The sequence below is a fragment of the Labrus mixtus genome, unplaced genomic scaffold (genome assembly GCF_963584025.1).
Source record: "Labrus mixtus unplaced genomic scaffold, fLabMix1.1 SCAFFOLD_146, whole genome shotgun sequence".
Lineage (NCBI taxonomy): Eukaryota > Metazoa > Chordata > Actinopteri > Labriformes > Labridae > Labrus > Labrus mixtus.
The window spans coordinates 32501-47500 of record NW_026870276.1 but is presented as its reverse complement, the minus strand read 5'-3'; the positions used below and the strand labels follow the sequence as shown (position 1 = coordinate 47500).

The window sequence follows — 15000 nt, the reverse complement described above, 5'->3', positions numbered from 1 at the left end:
GTCTTCTTCACACTGGACTACTGTAACCGGGGGTCCTCTGATAATTTATAGCAGCAAGCTACAACAATCATATGTTCCATCACTTTATCAACATTATCACAAGACAGGCACCGAATGACAAACAAATCATCATCGGAAAGACGAACATGATTTTAGCACGTTGTCCTCTTTATTCCCGCGTGATCTTGTAGATCTCCTGTGATCTCCTGTGATCTTGGTAATCTGTGAGTCCAGCTAATCATGGCTGCGCTCCGTTGTGCTACGCTTCAGAAGCAGCCAGTAGTGGCAGGGCAAACAGACTGGAGAACAGAAAGCACAATGGAGCAGTTTCATTATGTGCACGGAGACCGTAGCGGTCACTTGCAGACAGTCTATGGTCATGTGCCAGTTGCAGGATAAACATCACCACTGCTAGATGGACAAATTCCAGGTAAAGTAGGGTGAACTATTCGGGAGCGTGTCTATGTTCCCACAGCCCTATGTTCCCACATTTCTAAGAATTTTTTCCAAAACTTATTTGTACTTATCTGGTTTTGTTTGTCTGACTTAAGGAAATTAAAACAAGGGTTCGACATCTATAAGCTCTGCTTCAGCCGAAACCCTTTTCGATCAGCCTTTTTTATTTTTTCTTGTAATGATTGTGACGATTTCTGCTGCTGCTGATCGAAATAAAATTACTCATTCATTCATTCATTCATTCATTTGCTATAAAGTGCTTCCAAAAAATCTTGTGGGAGGATAGGGCTTAAATTAAAGGGAAATGTAGGAACACAAGACCTAATTTTGAAAATGTCCTAGAAATGTTCGAACATAGGGCCAATTTTGGGAGAAATGTGGGAACACAGGGCTGACCCCAAATATTCGACTGTTGGCGTTCACACATGCAGCTCACCTCAAACATTTTAGGAAGCTTTTAGGAGTTTTGTGAAAGCAGTTTCTCTGGCACTTTATTAATATCAACATTGTGCCCGAGGTTTGTTGTGATATTTCAGTGAACTGTCTGACAATAGGCATCCTGCTGTGTTGTGCAGGGACATAGTGGAGCGAAGCCGGAGGACGCGAGGTGCCCAGAGGATTAACATCATGCTGGTAGCCATCGTCGTAGCCTTCGCGCTGTGCTGGCTGCCGCTCAACGTCTTCAACACACTGTTTGACTGGCACCACCAGGTCCTGCCTGACTGCCAGCACGACGCCATCTTCTCTGCCTGTCATTTAACGGCGATGGCCTCCACCTGCATTAACCCCGTGGTGTACGGCTTCCTCAACAGCAACTTCCAGAGGGAGCTGAAGACCACGTTGCAGCGCTGCCAGTGTGGAAACCGGGCAGCGGAGAGTTACGAGAGCTTTCCTCTGTCCACCGTGGGCAGCGAAGGCATCACGAAAGCGACCTCCCTCAACAGGATGGGGTCAGTTTCGCCCAGATTTGAGATCAGCTCAGCAATGCCAGCGAAAACAATCCCAGCTATCACCTAATTATGAGAACCACCAAATTCTCTTTCTATCAAGGGGCTGGAATACAAACTTCAAGAGTCAAATATTTCTTCACCTTTGCTTCCATAACGTCCTGCCTGCCCGAGTAAAACGTCCTGTTTCACTCGGCGTGACTGGAAAGGATCAGGATGAAGCTGGACGATGTAGCTACAAGTCAGAACATGAGAAGCAAACTCTTGTTAGTCAACTGTTTAGGTAAAATAATAGAAAGTAGAAGAGTGGACAGTTCGCCAAGCTCAGCCCTCTTGTTGACTGTTTCCATCGCTGTCAGTCGTTACATCCGACAATTCACCATCTTGACTTGGTGGCCATTTGTCCTGAGACTTCATGCTCATTGTTTGAATCTCATGATGAAATTATTTTGTACTGTTGTATATTTAGTGTGTAAAAGTAGGGGATCAAACCATTTTTATTTCACTTTTCCACGTTCTTAAATAAAGAGACGGCAGATTGTAAGAAAGATTGTCATTGGTCCATGTTCAGGTTTGAACAGTATACTTGATAATTCATTGGCTATTGTTGAACTTATGTTGATGTTATGGCTGAATGTTTGATATTGTTTTCACAGGAGTCTCCAACACGTTGCTACCTGTAGCTCGTGTCTGGGTTTTTAGTCACTAACCAAGAGGTCAACCAACTGTGTCCAAAAAAATCTGACGACAACAAATGCACCTTGAAAGTATCTTTACATATCAATTCAATCACAGATGTCCCACCCTAAATACAACATATAAGGATGGGCCAATCAGCTGTCAATAAAATGGTGATGCTCCTGTCAAGTTTGTTGAGTTTTGTTGGGTCTGTTACGATGCACGCTAGCTGAGCTAATAGGAGGACAATGGTGCTGTGAATAATCCTGTTTAGACAGATTTATGACGGACAGCAAAGGTAGCAATGCCAAGAAATATACTTTTTCCACTGGGAGTGGGAGAGGGACTTCATTTGGACATATGTGTGTGCCTTATATGTAGAATGAGCGGTAAGTTGGCAAAAGAAGCAACAGGAAGCGTAGGGCTGACATTTTTTATATTAAATTGGAACATTCATTCAAAACTGGGGGAGGAAGTTCACATTCTTAGTTTTCATGAGCCGTTTGAATTCAAAGTTTTTAGTTTTATCAAGCAGAGGGCGCTCTCAGCGTAACTTGACCATTGTATGCACTGTTGAACTCGGTAAATGAAGTCAGTAATGTTGTGGCAAAAGCAATGAGGGGCGCTATTCAGGAGATGCAGACTGACATGAGGGAGACTCGTCTCTCTCTGCAGAAAGCAACCCTCTGATTGGTGGAGAGACACAGCTTCACTACAAATCTGCAACTCTCCAAGCTGGCTCGCAAAGATTAGTGTGTACCAGAATCGTCTGTGCACTCTGAACAGGTGTTCTCTTCAGATCGGTCGTATGGCACATGTGCAGTTCGCAGTGTAGTTTATACTGTACATATTTAAAGTTTGTTTTATGTATTAATCAATATTTAAGTATCTCGGGGTTGTGTTCACAGTGAGGGTAGAATGGATCGTGAGATTGACGGGCAGGTCAATTCATCATCTGCAGTAATGCAGGCGTTGTACGGGATCATTGTGGTTCAGAGGCAAAGTTTTCTACTCAACATCGGTCTACCTTCCAACCCTCACCTGCGCTCATGAGCTTTGGGTAGTGACCTAAAGACTGAGATCGCTCAAACAATATAAGCCGAAATGAGTCTCCTCTGCAGGGAGTCTGGGCTCAGCCTGAGAGATCGAAATAAGGAGCTCGGACATCCGGAGGGAGAAGACCCGCTGTGGCATCTGATTAGGATGCCTCCTGGTTGCGTCCCTTTGGAGGTTTATCGGGGATCCAACTGGGAGGAGACCCGGTCTAGACCCAAAGCTCGCTGGAGGGATTATTTATCCCATCTGGCCTGGGAACAGAATCCCCTAGGAGGAACTGGTAAACGTTGCTGAGAAGAAGGAAGTCTGGGCATCGGCTTGCATAGACTACTGCCAACGCGACCCGACCTCGGATCAGTGGAGAGAAAATAGAAAAAACCTTATTTCAAGATACAAAACTCAGAAAAGGCGTGCAGTGCTAGAAATAACTTAAAGAATCTGCCAATGAGGAACGTGAAATGTACTTGAGTGTGTTGAAATTGGATGTACTATATTAGATAACTCGTTTAAAGACCCTTGAGTAAATGTTGATTGCTCCATTGGCCTTATTGATGTATTTTTATACCCCTTAATAGGAAGTTTGATCTGTCAGGTGAATGCGGCTTATTATAAGTGTATAGCCTGTCGGTTATGTGCCACGCCCCATGTGTGGAGGCAGTGGGCCAGCGGCAGTGGGTTCGAGTCCTACCTCAGCCCTTTTCTAGATGTCGTCCCCTGTTCTCTCCTCCCGGCATTTCCTGTCTCTCTTCAGCTGTTCTTTCTAATGAAGGCAAAAATGGCCCCCCCAAAAAAAAGAAATGAAATGAGAAGAACACTGAGGCGTTAGTTTTTGCAGCGTTTGTCCATCCATCCATCCATTTTCCTCAGCTTGTCCAAGGTCGGGTCGTGGTGTCGTTTGTCTAAACAATCAAAAACTAATTTGAAAGTTTAAGTTACAATCTACTGAACGAGTCATTAATGTGCTGGTTTGAGCTTTTTAAGTGAATGTATTTCTTAATAAACAGTCTATAAGAGTCGTCGATATTCCTGATGCCACTCAGCCTTACTTTGTCTGAATAAGATGAAACTTTATAGGAATGTTTTAAACCCTGTCGACACATTCTGTAGCCTCAATGAGTCCAGACAACAACACAGGAAACAGGAAGCATCCACCTTTAAAGGTACAAGCTCCAACGAGTCCTTGAGTCTCATTCCAGAAACTTTCAAAAAACAACAAATAATGTGCTTAATTTCCTTTTCTTTGAAATCCTATTCTAACCTTTTAAGGGATGTCAGAAGATTCATCTTTTAATCGCATGTTTAAAAGTCCATTATTTGCATTTAATAAAGTGTTATAAGTTCATTTTAACAATGTGATGTAATCAAAGGCAGCTGGGCGCCGTCTATAAAGTGTGGAGCGTGCGGTTCAGAAGCAACTGTGAACGCCTTGGAAGCAAACAATGAGACAAAGTGTGGCTTCAGATGACATCGAGTTGGCAGATGCGTTTTCTTGCTGACCGATTTTGAATGTTGGTTTTGGTTTTCCCCTCTCTGCAGTACCTCGTACCGCCACTGCATCTTTTACGCTGTCCTGGACTGTACAGGTCTACCATCCCCCCTCTGGTCTTAAACCACGACATGGAGGCAGCTCTAAAGTGCTTGTTCTGTGAAATGCAGAGTTTGTTTTTATTGTTTGAAATGATAAAAGTGTTAAACATGAAGAAACATGCATGTGCTGTCTTCATGCACAAAATGAGTCCAATGATCCAAACATGAATTATTGCAACACTATTTGCGCTACGGTGCGTCTAAAGGGACAAAATGGTAATGGATTAATGCGACTTCAAAGAATAAACGTGTTATTTTTTTACCTTAATTACACAGCCATCAATGCGTTAACACTCACAGCCCTAGTTTTATTAGTGTGTACGTTTTCTATTTAAAAATTAACTATTTTATGTTAAAGTCTTTAATTTGTTCCTTTTAATTTTTTTATTTCAGAATCTGATTTTTACTTTAAGTTTTCTAATTGACATTTAAAGATGCCCTCATGTTTTTTTCATTTGAAGTTCATTAATTTGTTTTGTTTTTTTCTCAGTTGTGGCACATTTCAAATGTAATCTTATTTCCGAACACGGGGCTCACGGCTCCAGCAGGGCGTTTATCTTTAACTTGTTTTACCGTCAGTGATTGTTGAATATTTTCTTCTTTGCTGAATTCTCTGTTTGTCACTTCATTTTGTTATTAAACCGGTGTGAAAATGTGTGTGGCCTGGTTTAGTTTTTTAAGTGTTAGGCTAAAATCTCCAAATTGAAATAGTATTTGTGGAAAATCTTCCAGTTTTGGTTTCATTAAATACAGTCCAGTATGAACATAATCATAAATAATGTGTTGATATAATTAAAGGTCACATAACCTTGATAACCTTTCCAGGGATTAATTTCCTGCTATATCTATTGTGTAAAAATGCCAATAAATCTGACTGAAAATAATAGAAGTAAAACGCTAAAAACTGATGTTATAGGTTAATCTGCATTTTTAGTTAAAGGAGCAGTATGTAACTCTGCCCCCTAGTGTTTAAAATGGGTACTGCAGTTTAAATTCTAAACATCATAGAGAGCTGTCTCCCCTAATCTAAATCTAAAGTTAGAAGGAGGACATACTGGCTGCTGCATTGTTGTCAGAGAAGCCAGCACTTCAACATGTTTCCTTAATGATCAGATAGTAAGATACCTTTATCATTTCATGCATATTGGATGTAGAGCATAAATGAGCCTTTTACATTATTTACAGGAATAAAAAGTAAGAAAAATAAATAACTGATGTTGCATTTATTATGAAAGCCAGTTGAGGACATGAACGCTCAGGTGTGTGTATCACAAGGTAAGTGTTTTTTCTTTTTAAGTACCGTGTTAGTCCTGGGACACCATTAATTGATATCAGCCAGGATGACCTTTGTGCCGCTCCAGTGCAGCTGACCTCTTGAAACATACGGGTGAAGTGTTTCCTCCGGCTCAGTGAGACGATGACCAACGTCTCCTGAGAGCTGCAGCATGAGGACGCCAGGCTGGACCAGAAGGTGTTTCTAGTATTTAAAGATTTAATAATGGGATCAAGTAGCTGTTTCCCCTAACATAGATTTAATTTCATCATCATTTGACCACTTTTAGTTAAAAATTCTCAACAGTTTTTATTAAAATATTCCCCATACTCGAGGTCCTCTCTTTGGCTTTGTTTCCGGAGCTTTGCACATCATCTCATGGCTTTCATACATGGATGACGATGTTTGGTTCAGTGGTCGTCATATGAAAAAGGTCATGCATCACATTCGTCCATCTCAAGTACAACTGAGCAAAACCTGTTTACTGACGAAGGCTGTGAGACGTGGATAAAGTAAGAAGGAAGTGAACCTGAAGATGATTGTGTAAAACGAAATGTTCTCACGGCTAAAAATAAAACATGAAGAAAACAACCTACTTTCAGCATGGATGTTGAAACAGAGTTTTTGGCCACTTAAAAAAAAAATTAAATTGAACTTGGGCTGTGACTGGAACCGTAACAAGCATGTGCTAAAAGTCTCTGTTCAGAGGAACGGCATATTTCCAGTTTACATGACGACGGAGACGCTGCTGCTTAGGCACCCAAAACGATTTCTTTTTAGATAGTTAAGGTTTAAAACGTTCAGTTTGAGAGTCTCACAATAATCTACGACTCAGGGAAAATAATTAATCTGTCCTGTTCTATCTTTGAAATGAAAGTTGAGCTGCAGACTGGCCTTCAAGCTGCAACATCACATCAACAATGTTCAGTTAAAAGAACCTTCATGCTGACTCTACTCAAGGTTTCCTGAGATTTGTCGGAATAATGCAAGAGGTCAAGGTGCCTCCATTCCCAGAATGTAATTTCATCGAGTCAAGGTTACCTGAGAGTGTAGTAAGAAGGACTGCGCCCCCCCTCCCCCGAGTATTTCTCTGTTTGCTGTTACTTTCAAAGAAAAGATGTTTACTTGTTATTCTCGTCACTTTTAATGTTTGCTCTGATTTTCCCTCTTGAGGCTTCACGTTTGATTACAGCATTTTCACTACAGCATGATTTCTCAGCACAATTCAGAACCATTTAACTCCAAATGAAGGTTGATTGATTCCACCTGCGTCTGAGTGACACTAACTCCAGAACTGTTCTCTAATTGGCTGCAGGGAGCACGTGACAGGGTATGATCGACAACAAACTGATTGCTCTTTTATTCCATGTAATCATTTTGCAGCGACCTCAAGGTTTCTCTCCTGTTTTTATCACAGCCTGCTTGTTTTTTCTATCCATCCTACTCACTCTACCAACAACACAGTCTTTCTGTTAGTTTCATCATGTTATCTTCCACTTCTTTCTTTTCCTGGTGGACATGTCTTCCACATTCAATTTAAAATTGAGTTAGAAGTTGTCAGAAAAGCTGCACAATGTTAAAACTGGTAGAAATTTGAATAAATATTGGATTAAAAACTGAGATCAAACAACTGTTCCCACCTGTAGGTGATAATTAACTGCTCCAAAAACAAACTGACACGACTAAAACTACTCTCACAGATCCTCCTTTGGGACGTCCATTGACCTGGGGCCCGTTTTAGGAAGGAGGTTCAACAAACTCTCAGTCAAACCTCTGGTCACCTCTGGCAGTTTTTCAAAGCCGCCTGTGTCTGACTCACAGATATAGTGCATAGTGAGTCTTAATACCCTGAGCAGCAGAATATGGTGAATGGCCTAAAGCTTTGTCTGCCTCCTTCAAAACACTCACAGTATCCACTGTTCATTACAGGCCTGTTTCAAGGCATTCTGCTGGGCAACAGGGGGACTCTGATGACCCCTCACCCCGACCCTGTGCCAGGACTCCAGCAGCACTTTAATGTGGATCATTGCATGACGAGAGCCCGGCTGGAGATGACCATAGTCCTGCTGAAAGCCTGTTTCCAGTGCCATCCTCAGACCTCAGAGACCCCTGAGAGGTGTGTTGTTCTCCATTATAGTGCCACAATTAGAGGAAGGCAACGTCCCGTCCTACAAATACAAGACCTGAGGGAAGACCACATCCAACCTGCAGGTATGCAGGATTTGAGGGCAGGCAGAGACTTAATATGCAGGAATAACTTCATGGATTAAGCCAGCATCACCACCCAGATCACCAATACTTAACACGATTCACCTGTGGCAGTGCACCAGACTTGTGTTTAACTATTTTTATTTCAAGATCAGTCCTCTGAATCTCGAGGTCCAAGAACACTATTGTTACTTTCGAAACCACCTACTACACACTATTGTTGAACGTAGTATGTAGTACCAGTCGGTGGTTATTCTGCCATGAAACAACTCAGTACACCAGGCCCGGCTAAGCTGGTTTCTGGTCTTTGAATGAGGAAGTAAACAACAGCCCAGCTGACGTCAAACGCCGTGACAGAGTAGCGTCCTCTTACAGTCTGAAAAAAGCTGATGAGAGATTAATTTAGATTTTCATGATTTAGAGAATCAACAAAGATAACTGGTGGTTTCTTTGTGTGGTTTGATCTGATTGTGATTATTTCCTGTTACAATGGAAGCTGCTGTCCATCATTTTGACCTCTTACCTGGCGCTTTGCATTGTGGGAAACAGTGCCTATGGAGACTTCTCTGATGCAGACTGTAGATTTTTCCTGAATCAGTACTAAATCTGGGTCTGTTTGTCACACTGAGGATCTCGAGTTTGTTTTACTTTCTGTTTATTGCATTTTGGACGAATCAGTACGAACTACAACGATAGTAGGAGTTTTAGAAAACAGCCAATGATTGAATGTTTTGAATTTCTTTTTAAAATGGGACATAACAATTGGGATGTTTCTTACCAGATTGCACCTTGGGAATCGTAGTTCTTCCTGATTTAACAGCTGCTGAATGAACAGACACTTGCATCTATGTCACGGATTGGAACAAATTCTGAAAACTGTGTCTCATTTTTGTGATAAAACATGAAATCTCAGCCGCTGGTGACACAATAATTACTTGTTATGAAATAAACTGGGACACCGAGCTGCTGTGAGATAATAGAAAAACATGCAGCAGCACCATCTGAAGCAGCTGCCAGGCGTCTGACCTCTGATGACTGGAAGGACAAAATGCATCCAGATCAAGGCCGACCTGATTTCCCATGAGAGGAGAGAGCGAGGATTCTGGTCCAGCAGTTTGGATCATCCCCTCTGCCTTCATTATGGAAGCTATAAACCTCAGAATCTGAGAGCGTTGAATCCTGCAGCAGAAAGGCATCAGAGAAAACCTCCATCTCTGCAGGACTCCCACAGAATGAGTGTTTGTGCACAGTGACAATGTCTTTATTTTAAGCTGCTCGCTGAATGTCAAATATGCTCCAGAAAATGTAATATAGCATGACAAGTACACAGAGATGAGATAAAAAAAAAATCCCACCAGCAGTTTGAGTCCCTGATAACAGAGGCTGCAGGAGGAGGACGGGACGAAGACAGTTTGACATTGCACACAACCACCGTGTGTTTATGAGTGAATGTGAACAGCAGAGGGATTTGCCGGGCTTCTGCATATGTGACTCACTTTGAATACATTAGCATGACTTTGTTTAATTGAGAGACTGAACATGGAGATGCACGGAGGGTGTTTAATGAAACAGAAGCGAGGCATCATAACAAAAGTCAAAAAATCAAATGCAGAGCTCATCTGGGGGTAAAAAGTGCTGCTGCCTCACAGGAGAGGGAGAAAACAGATTCCTCTTCTTTTTCTGTCTCAGCTTGTGGCAAAATGGTAAAATGGGAGGCAGTGCCAGCAACCCCCTCTCTCTGTTCCCTGTTTCCTTGGTTACCTGTGATGGCACCCTCAGACACACAGTTGCTATTTGTGAAGTCACACACACACACACATACATACACACACACACACACACACACACACACACACAGAGCGAAGCGTTTCAGGAGCCTGGCATGAAATGTGGTGGACTGTATTTTGTGTGTGTGTGTGTGTGTGTGTGTGTGTGTGAGAGAGAGAGAGAGAGCGAGAGAGAGAGAGAGCATCTCTTTGATCACACGTCACACCAGTCTGATTATCTCAGACACTCATCATATACATGTTTTAATCCAATAACCATCAAAACAAACAAAAAGCCAACCAAAGTGTTCATTTAACCTCCAATCACTCTTTTAAAAGTCAGTTTTAATTCAAAATTCAGGTCCTGCCAAAGCATCCTCACTGAGCAGCTTGAAACTCTTCTTGGTCCCCACAAAGATAGAAATACAAGAACACACCAGGATACTCCACATCTGGTTTGGTGAGTTAATGATGCTGTGATGGAAACCACTTTGGGAAGAGCAAGGTTCTCCATGTTTGTGGGGACCATTGCTGTAATAAAGCACCAACTCTGAACCTCTAAAGGTGACGTCCCATCAAAATGTCCTCACCTAGCAGGTTAAAACTTATTTTGGTCCCCACTACGTCAGGCAAACAAGTACACTCTCCACAACCATTCATATCCCGTTTGATGAGTTAATAATGGCATGATGATATCCAGTTTGAGTATCTGACTGTAATGCATAGTTACTAAATGTCCTCACTAAACAGGCACTGAACTTTTCTTGGACTTTCTTATGTTCTCTCACACACAGATATACTTCAGGTTCTTCCATGTTTGTGGGGACCATTGCCGGAATAAAGCAACAACTTACCAAAGTTGGGGGAACCAACTTACTCCTTTTTACCACCCACAACCTGTCTCCCCCCTACCTGTCTGAGCCACCGGCACACTCGCACCCCCACTCTCAGGTCTGCTGATGCTCCTCCTGCCTTCCCCCTCCTGCAGGACTAACCACCGGTCCTGACGGGACAGGGCCTTCTCCATTGCCGCTACCACCATCTGGAAATCACCCCAGAGGATCCTGCACCGCTAGGGTCCTGAGTATGACCACATCACACCCATCCTGCACAACCTCCTGGCTTCCCCATCACCACAGCGTTAAATATAAACTTGGAAGGCTAACAAGCACGAGCTAATCATGACACAGCAGGGTGGAAAAAGGCTGAAAAGTCAAAGAACAAAACAAATCTAACAGGAGAGTTATGGATGGATAGATGGGCAGAAAGGTGGATGGAGGGATTGATGGCTGATGGATGGGTAAAGTGTAGACGGACAGACAGATGGGTGGACAGATAAAAGGTTCCACAGATGGATGGATGGATGAGGAATGGATGGATTGATTGAAGGTTGAATGGGAGAGACAGATAGACAGATGAGTAGTTGGATTGGTATTCTCCGGTGAGAGTTTAGATTCTTTTCTTTTGGTTGACTGTCTCTCATCATATTTTCATCCTCGACCTCGATGTCCACTCTCAGGAGACTCTGGGCTCAGCAGAATGAAAACCGCGGCTGCAGGAGGAGTCATCTATCTGAGAGGAAGATGCTGCCTTTAACATTCCTCCCACAGTGCTGGGTTTGTAGGTTCACGTCAAAGATGAGGGCGTTCAGCTGAAACCTGTCAGAGTGACAAACCACACCAGCAGACTGCTAAATAATGACAGAGAGGAGCTGATCAAACGACCTCCACCTGCTGATTCCTGCTCTCAGATCTGCACCCCTCCTCCTCCTCTGCAGACTTTCCTAACGGACGCTGATATTTATCTGATGGTTGATCCATAATTCATGGAGCTGTTTGTCATGAATCCAGCAGAGAGAAAATGTGCTGTCAATGTCAAAAAAAGAATTAGAAAGAAGAAGACGACCTGAAGCAGATTGACCTCAAACTGACTGTTGCCGGATCTCTAAGCAGGCAACAGTCAGGCCTTAAAATGTGCTAATGATTGTGAGATGCAGGTGGACTTGAGAGGGAGACTTGGTGAAATAGTTTGCACTAACTCGAGGCCTGACATAGTGTGATGGTCTGCGAGACAGCGGGTAGTTCACCGAGTCGTTTCTGCTTTCTGTCAAACTGATCCAGGATGATTTCTGTTCAGAGGAGTCCTGACTTTAATCATCTCATGTACAGTCTCTCCCTGCAGAACAAAATCATCTCTTTAGGTCTGATATCAAACTGGGATCTGAGAAATCCATCAGAGTGTAAAGATGATATCTCCAGCCTGATAACAGCGCCTACAAAATGAAAAATAAATGGCTCCGATATGAATCTGTGAACAAAGTTTTCTAGACAACGTAACCTGGTGCAGCGTTCAGCTTTAAAAGGCTCTGATTGGCTCTTTCTTTCACTCTCACTTAATGTGTTTATGCTCTCATGTGGATGTTGTTGTCTTTACTGATCTTTTCTTCTGAGTGCAAAGCAATAAAGTTTTAATTTTCATGGCAATTTTTCATGGCATTGAATCATGTGGGGCACCGATGGCCTAGCGGTTATGACACAACCTGTGTAATAAGCTAATGGTCCTCAGCCCAGCAGCTGTGGGTTCGAGTCCGACCTCGGCCCCTTGCTGCATGTCACCCCTCACTCTCTCCTCCCAACATGTCCCATCTCTCTTCAGCCGTCTGATCTAATAAAGGGTGTGTTTGTGTTTTTCTGTTCATTTATTTTGCTTCATGTCGTTGTGCAGAATAAATCCATACCAACACTTTTTATTGAGATCTGTGGCTTCAAATATTAATTCATCATTTGAAGCCAATCAATCACGTTTGACATATTGCAGTTGTTGTGTTTTAATCTCCATGAACCTGATAAGTTACAAAGAGTGAATGTTTCAAAAGATGTTGATCCAGAGATGCTGCTAGACTGACACCTGGTGGACACTAAAGAAGCTGCATGTGTGACGACCCCTGACTGTGTCCCTGCTGCCTCGTCTCTACATTCAGACAGCCTTCAGGTAGGGAGGGGCGGGGCCAGTTAATTTTCTGATAAGAGATAGGACAGTGGATAGAGCTGGAAATCAGGGAGCGAGAGAGCGAGTAGGAGATGACTTGCAGGCTTCAAACTTTAATATTTACAGTCCATGATTTAACCTTTGTCCGTAACATTAAAAACTCCATCTTTAATATAAGTCTGGTGGCTCATGGAGCGCGTCCTAAACTTTCAAACCTTTTTAAGATCACACTTCATCATGTTTCTCAAACTCTAACATGTGTCTCTAGTCCGTCTACAAACCCCCCAATGATGAGAAAAGCCCATCCTCTCCATCTTCTGCCTGCTCCACTTTTCAGAAAATGTGTGCTCAAACAGGCCGTTTGGAGATTTTCCCGTCATGACATCACAAAGGGCAGTAGCCCCTCCCCCAGGTGGGTGACACTCCCACAGCTAGGTGTTTGTTCTACCCTCTGAGTCTGCCTTCTCACCGTAAACAATAGAACATGGAGCGAGAAAGACAGAGACACCCAAGCCCTTCCAGAGAGGGGGCGTGGTCAGACGCAGCTCATTTACATATTTAAAGGTACAGACACAGAAACAGCCTGTTCTGAGCAGGGCTGAAATAGAGGGGTTTATAGACATGATCAAATACAGGATCAGAGTGGATTTAGAACAAGACACTTCACACACATGTTTTGAGGAACTCTGAGGTTTATTTACTCTGAAGAGGAGGAGGAGGATATGTGACCTTTAAGTCTTTGGACTCCATGAAAACAGGTCCTCTCAAAGGTTAAATCATTTCAGAAGCCAAAAGGTCAATTTATCAGCTTTAAGTCAAATCTTTAACTGTTTCCAAAGTATCATAAAAACATCTGACGGGTGAATAAAGAGACGTCGGAGCAGCAGCCATTAACTTATTTATTATATTGAATTTACCAAAAGTAAAAGCAAACACTTGAATAAACAGTTTTGTACATTTTTAGTCTGTTCTTGTTCTTGTTGTTGTCGTTGTTGTCCAATGGTTGTTGTTGTTGTTGTTGTTGTTGTTGTTGTTGAAAAGCATTCCACTGTACACAAGGCTGATGACGTTTTTACAACCTTGAACTTCATTAAAAACACCCAGAAGCGGACGACGTGGACGCTCCGGCAGCACGCGCTCCGGAGTCAAGGCGGAAACAAGTGTGTGGGCATGACCCCTTCACTGCCACCGAGATGCTGGGAAATCAGAAGACTTATTTTAACACGTAGAAGGAGAGGGAGGAGGCGGGGATAATACTAAGGCTGATGAGCGGCCATGTTGGCTTCCTGTGAACTCGGTACTCTGACATGCTTCTGAATAAAACTTCAAATAAACGAGCTGCTGTTCATCCAATCAGCTGATCGCTACACTGAACAACTAAAAACATCAGGAGGAGAACACTCAGAGTTTTGAAACCTGGACTCCATCTCTGCGTCACATCAGCTGACTGTTTGAGAAACGCCTACAAAAAATCTTTCAAAATAAAAGTCCTCACTTTAAAGTCTTTAAAACCCAAAGAGTGAATCCCCCGAATCCCCGAGGAGTTTAAACGCAGCGCGGAGACGGTGGGGTCGTTTTCATTGATCTTAGAAAAGTTTGGGGACGAAGAACCGTTAACGTTTCATCAAACAACATTCAGAAGAACTGTTTTTAGTTTGGTTCCCGAAGAGGACAGAACTGATCGACCTTTAACTCAACGGACGCTCTTTGGGAGGATGATGTCATACTCTGAAGAAAATCTGATTCGCTGGTTAAACTTTCAAAATGAGACGTGAACTTAAAAGTCAATCAATCAAATAATCGCTTCAGATTCTTCAAGGTGAAAATCTGCTGCTCGACTTTGAAGGTCACGACAGGAAGTTGACCGTTTGTTGGTTTGACGTTAGAAGGAATGAACTGATGATCCGACGTTTTAGCAGCGCCACGAGGACAAACACTAAACTCCTCCCCCTCCTGTTCATGTTTACTCATGTAAATAAAGATCAAAGGCTTTTTTCTTCACTTTTTTTTTTTAAATCTCGTCAGACAATAAGTCGACTGA

At 42.7% G+C, this 15000-nt stretch overlaps 2 protein-coding genes across 2 annotated transcripts in view; one reads left to right on the top strand and one right to left on the bottom strand.

Moving 5' to 3' along the window:
* Positions 1-2000, top strand: part of npy8ar (neuropeptide Y receptor Y8a) — an 8669-nt gene extending 6669 nt beyond the window's left edge. Inside the window, exon 4 of the mRNA XM_061034069.1 lies at positions 1032-2000. Within this exon, the coding sequence (XP_060890052.1) occupies positions 1032-1473 (442 nt within the window). The 3' untranslated portion in view covers positions 1474-2000. The remainder of the gene's footprint in view (positions 1-1031) is intronic.
* An 11844-nt stretch (positions 2001-13844) lies between these two features.
* The window catches only part of actr1b (actin related protein 1B), a 17190-nt gene continuing 16034 nt past the window's right edge, over positions 13845-15000 (bottom strand). Inside the window, exon 11 of the mRNA XM_061034070.1 lies at positions 13845-15000. This exon is cut by the window's right edge and continues 969 nt beyond it. The gene's annotated coding sequence lies outside the window, so the exon portion shown is untranslated.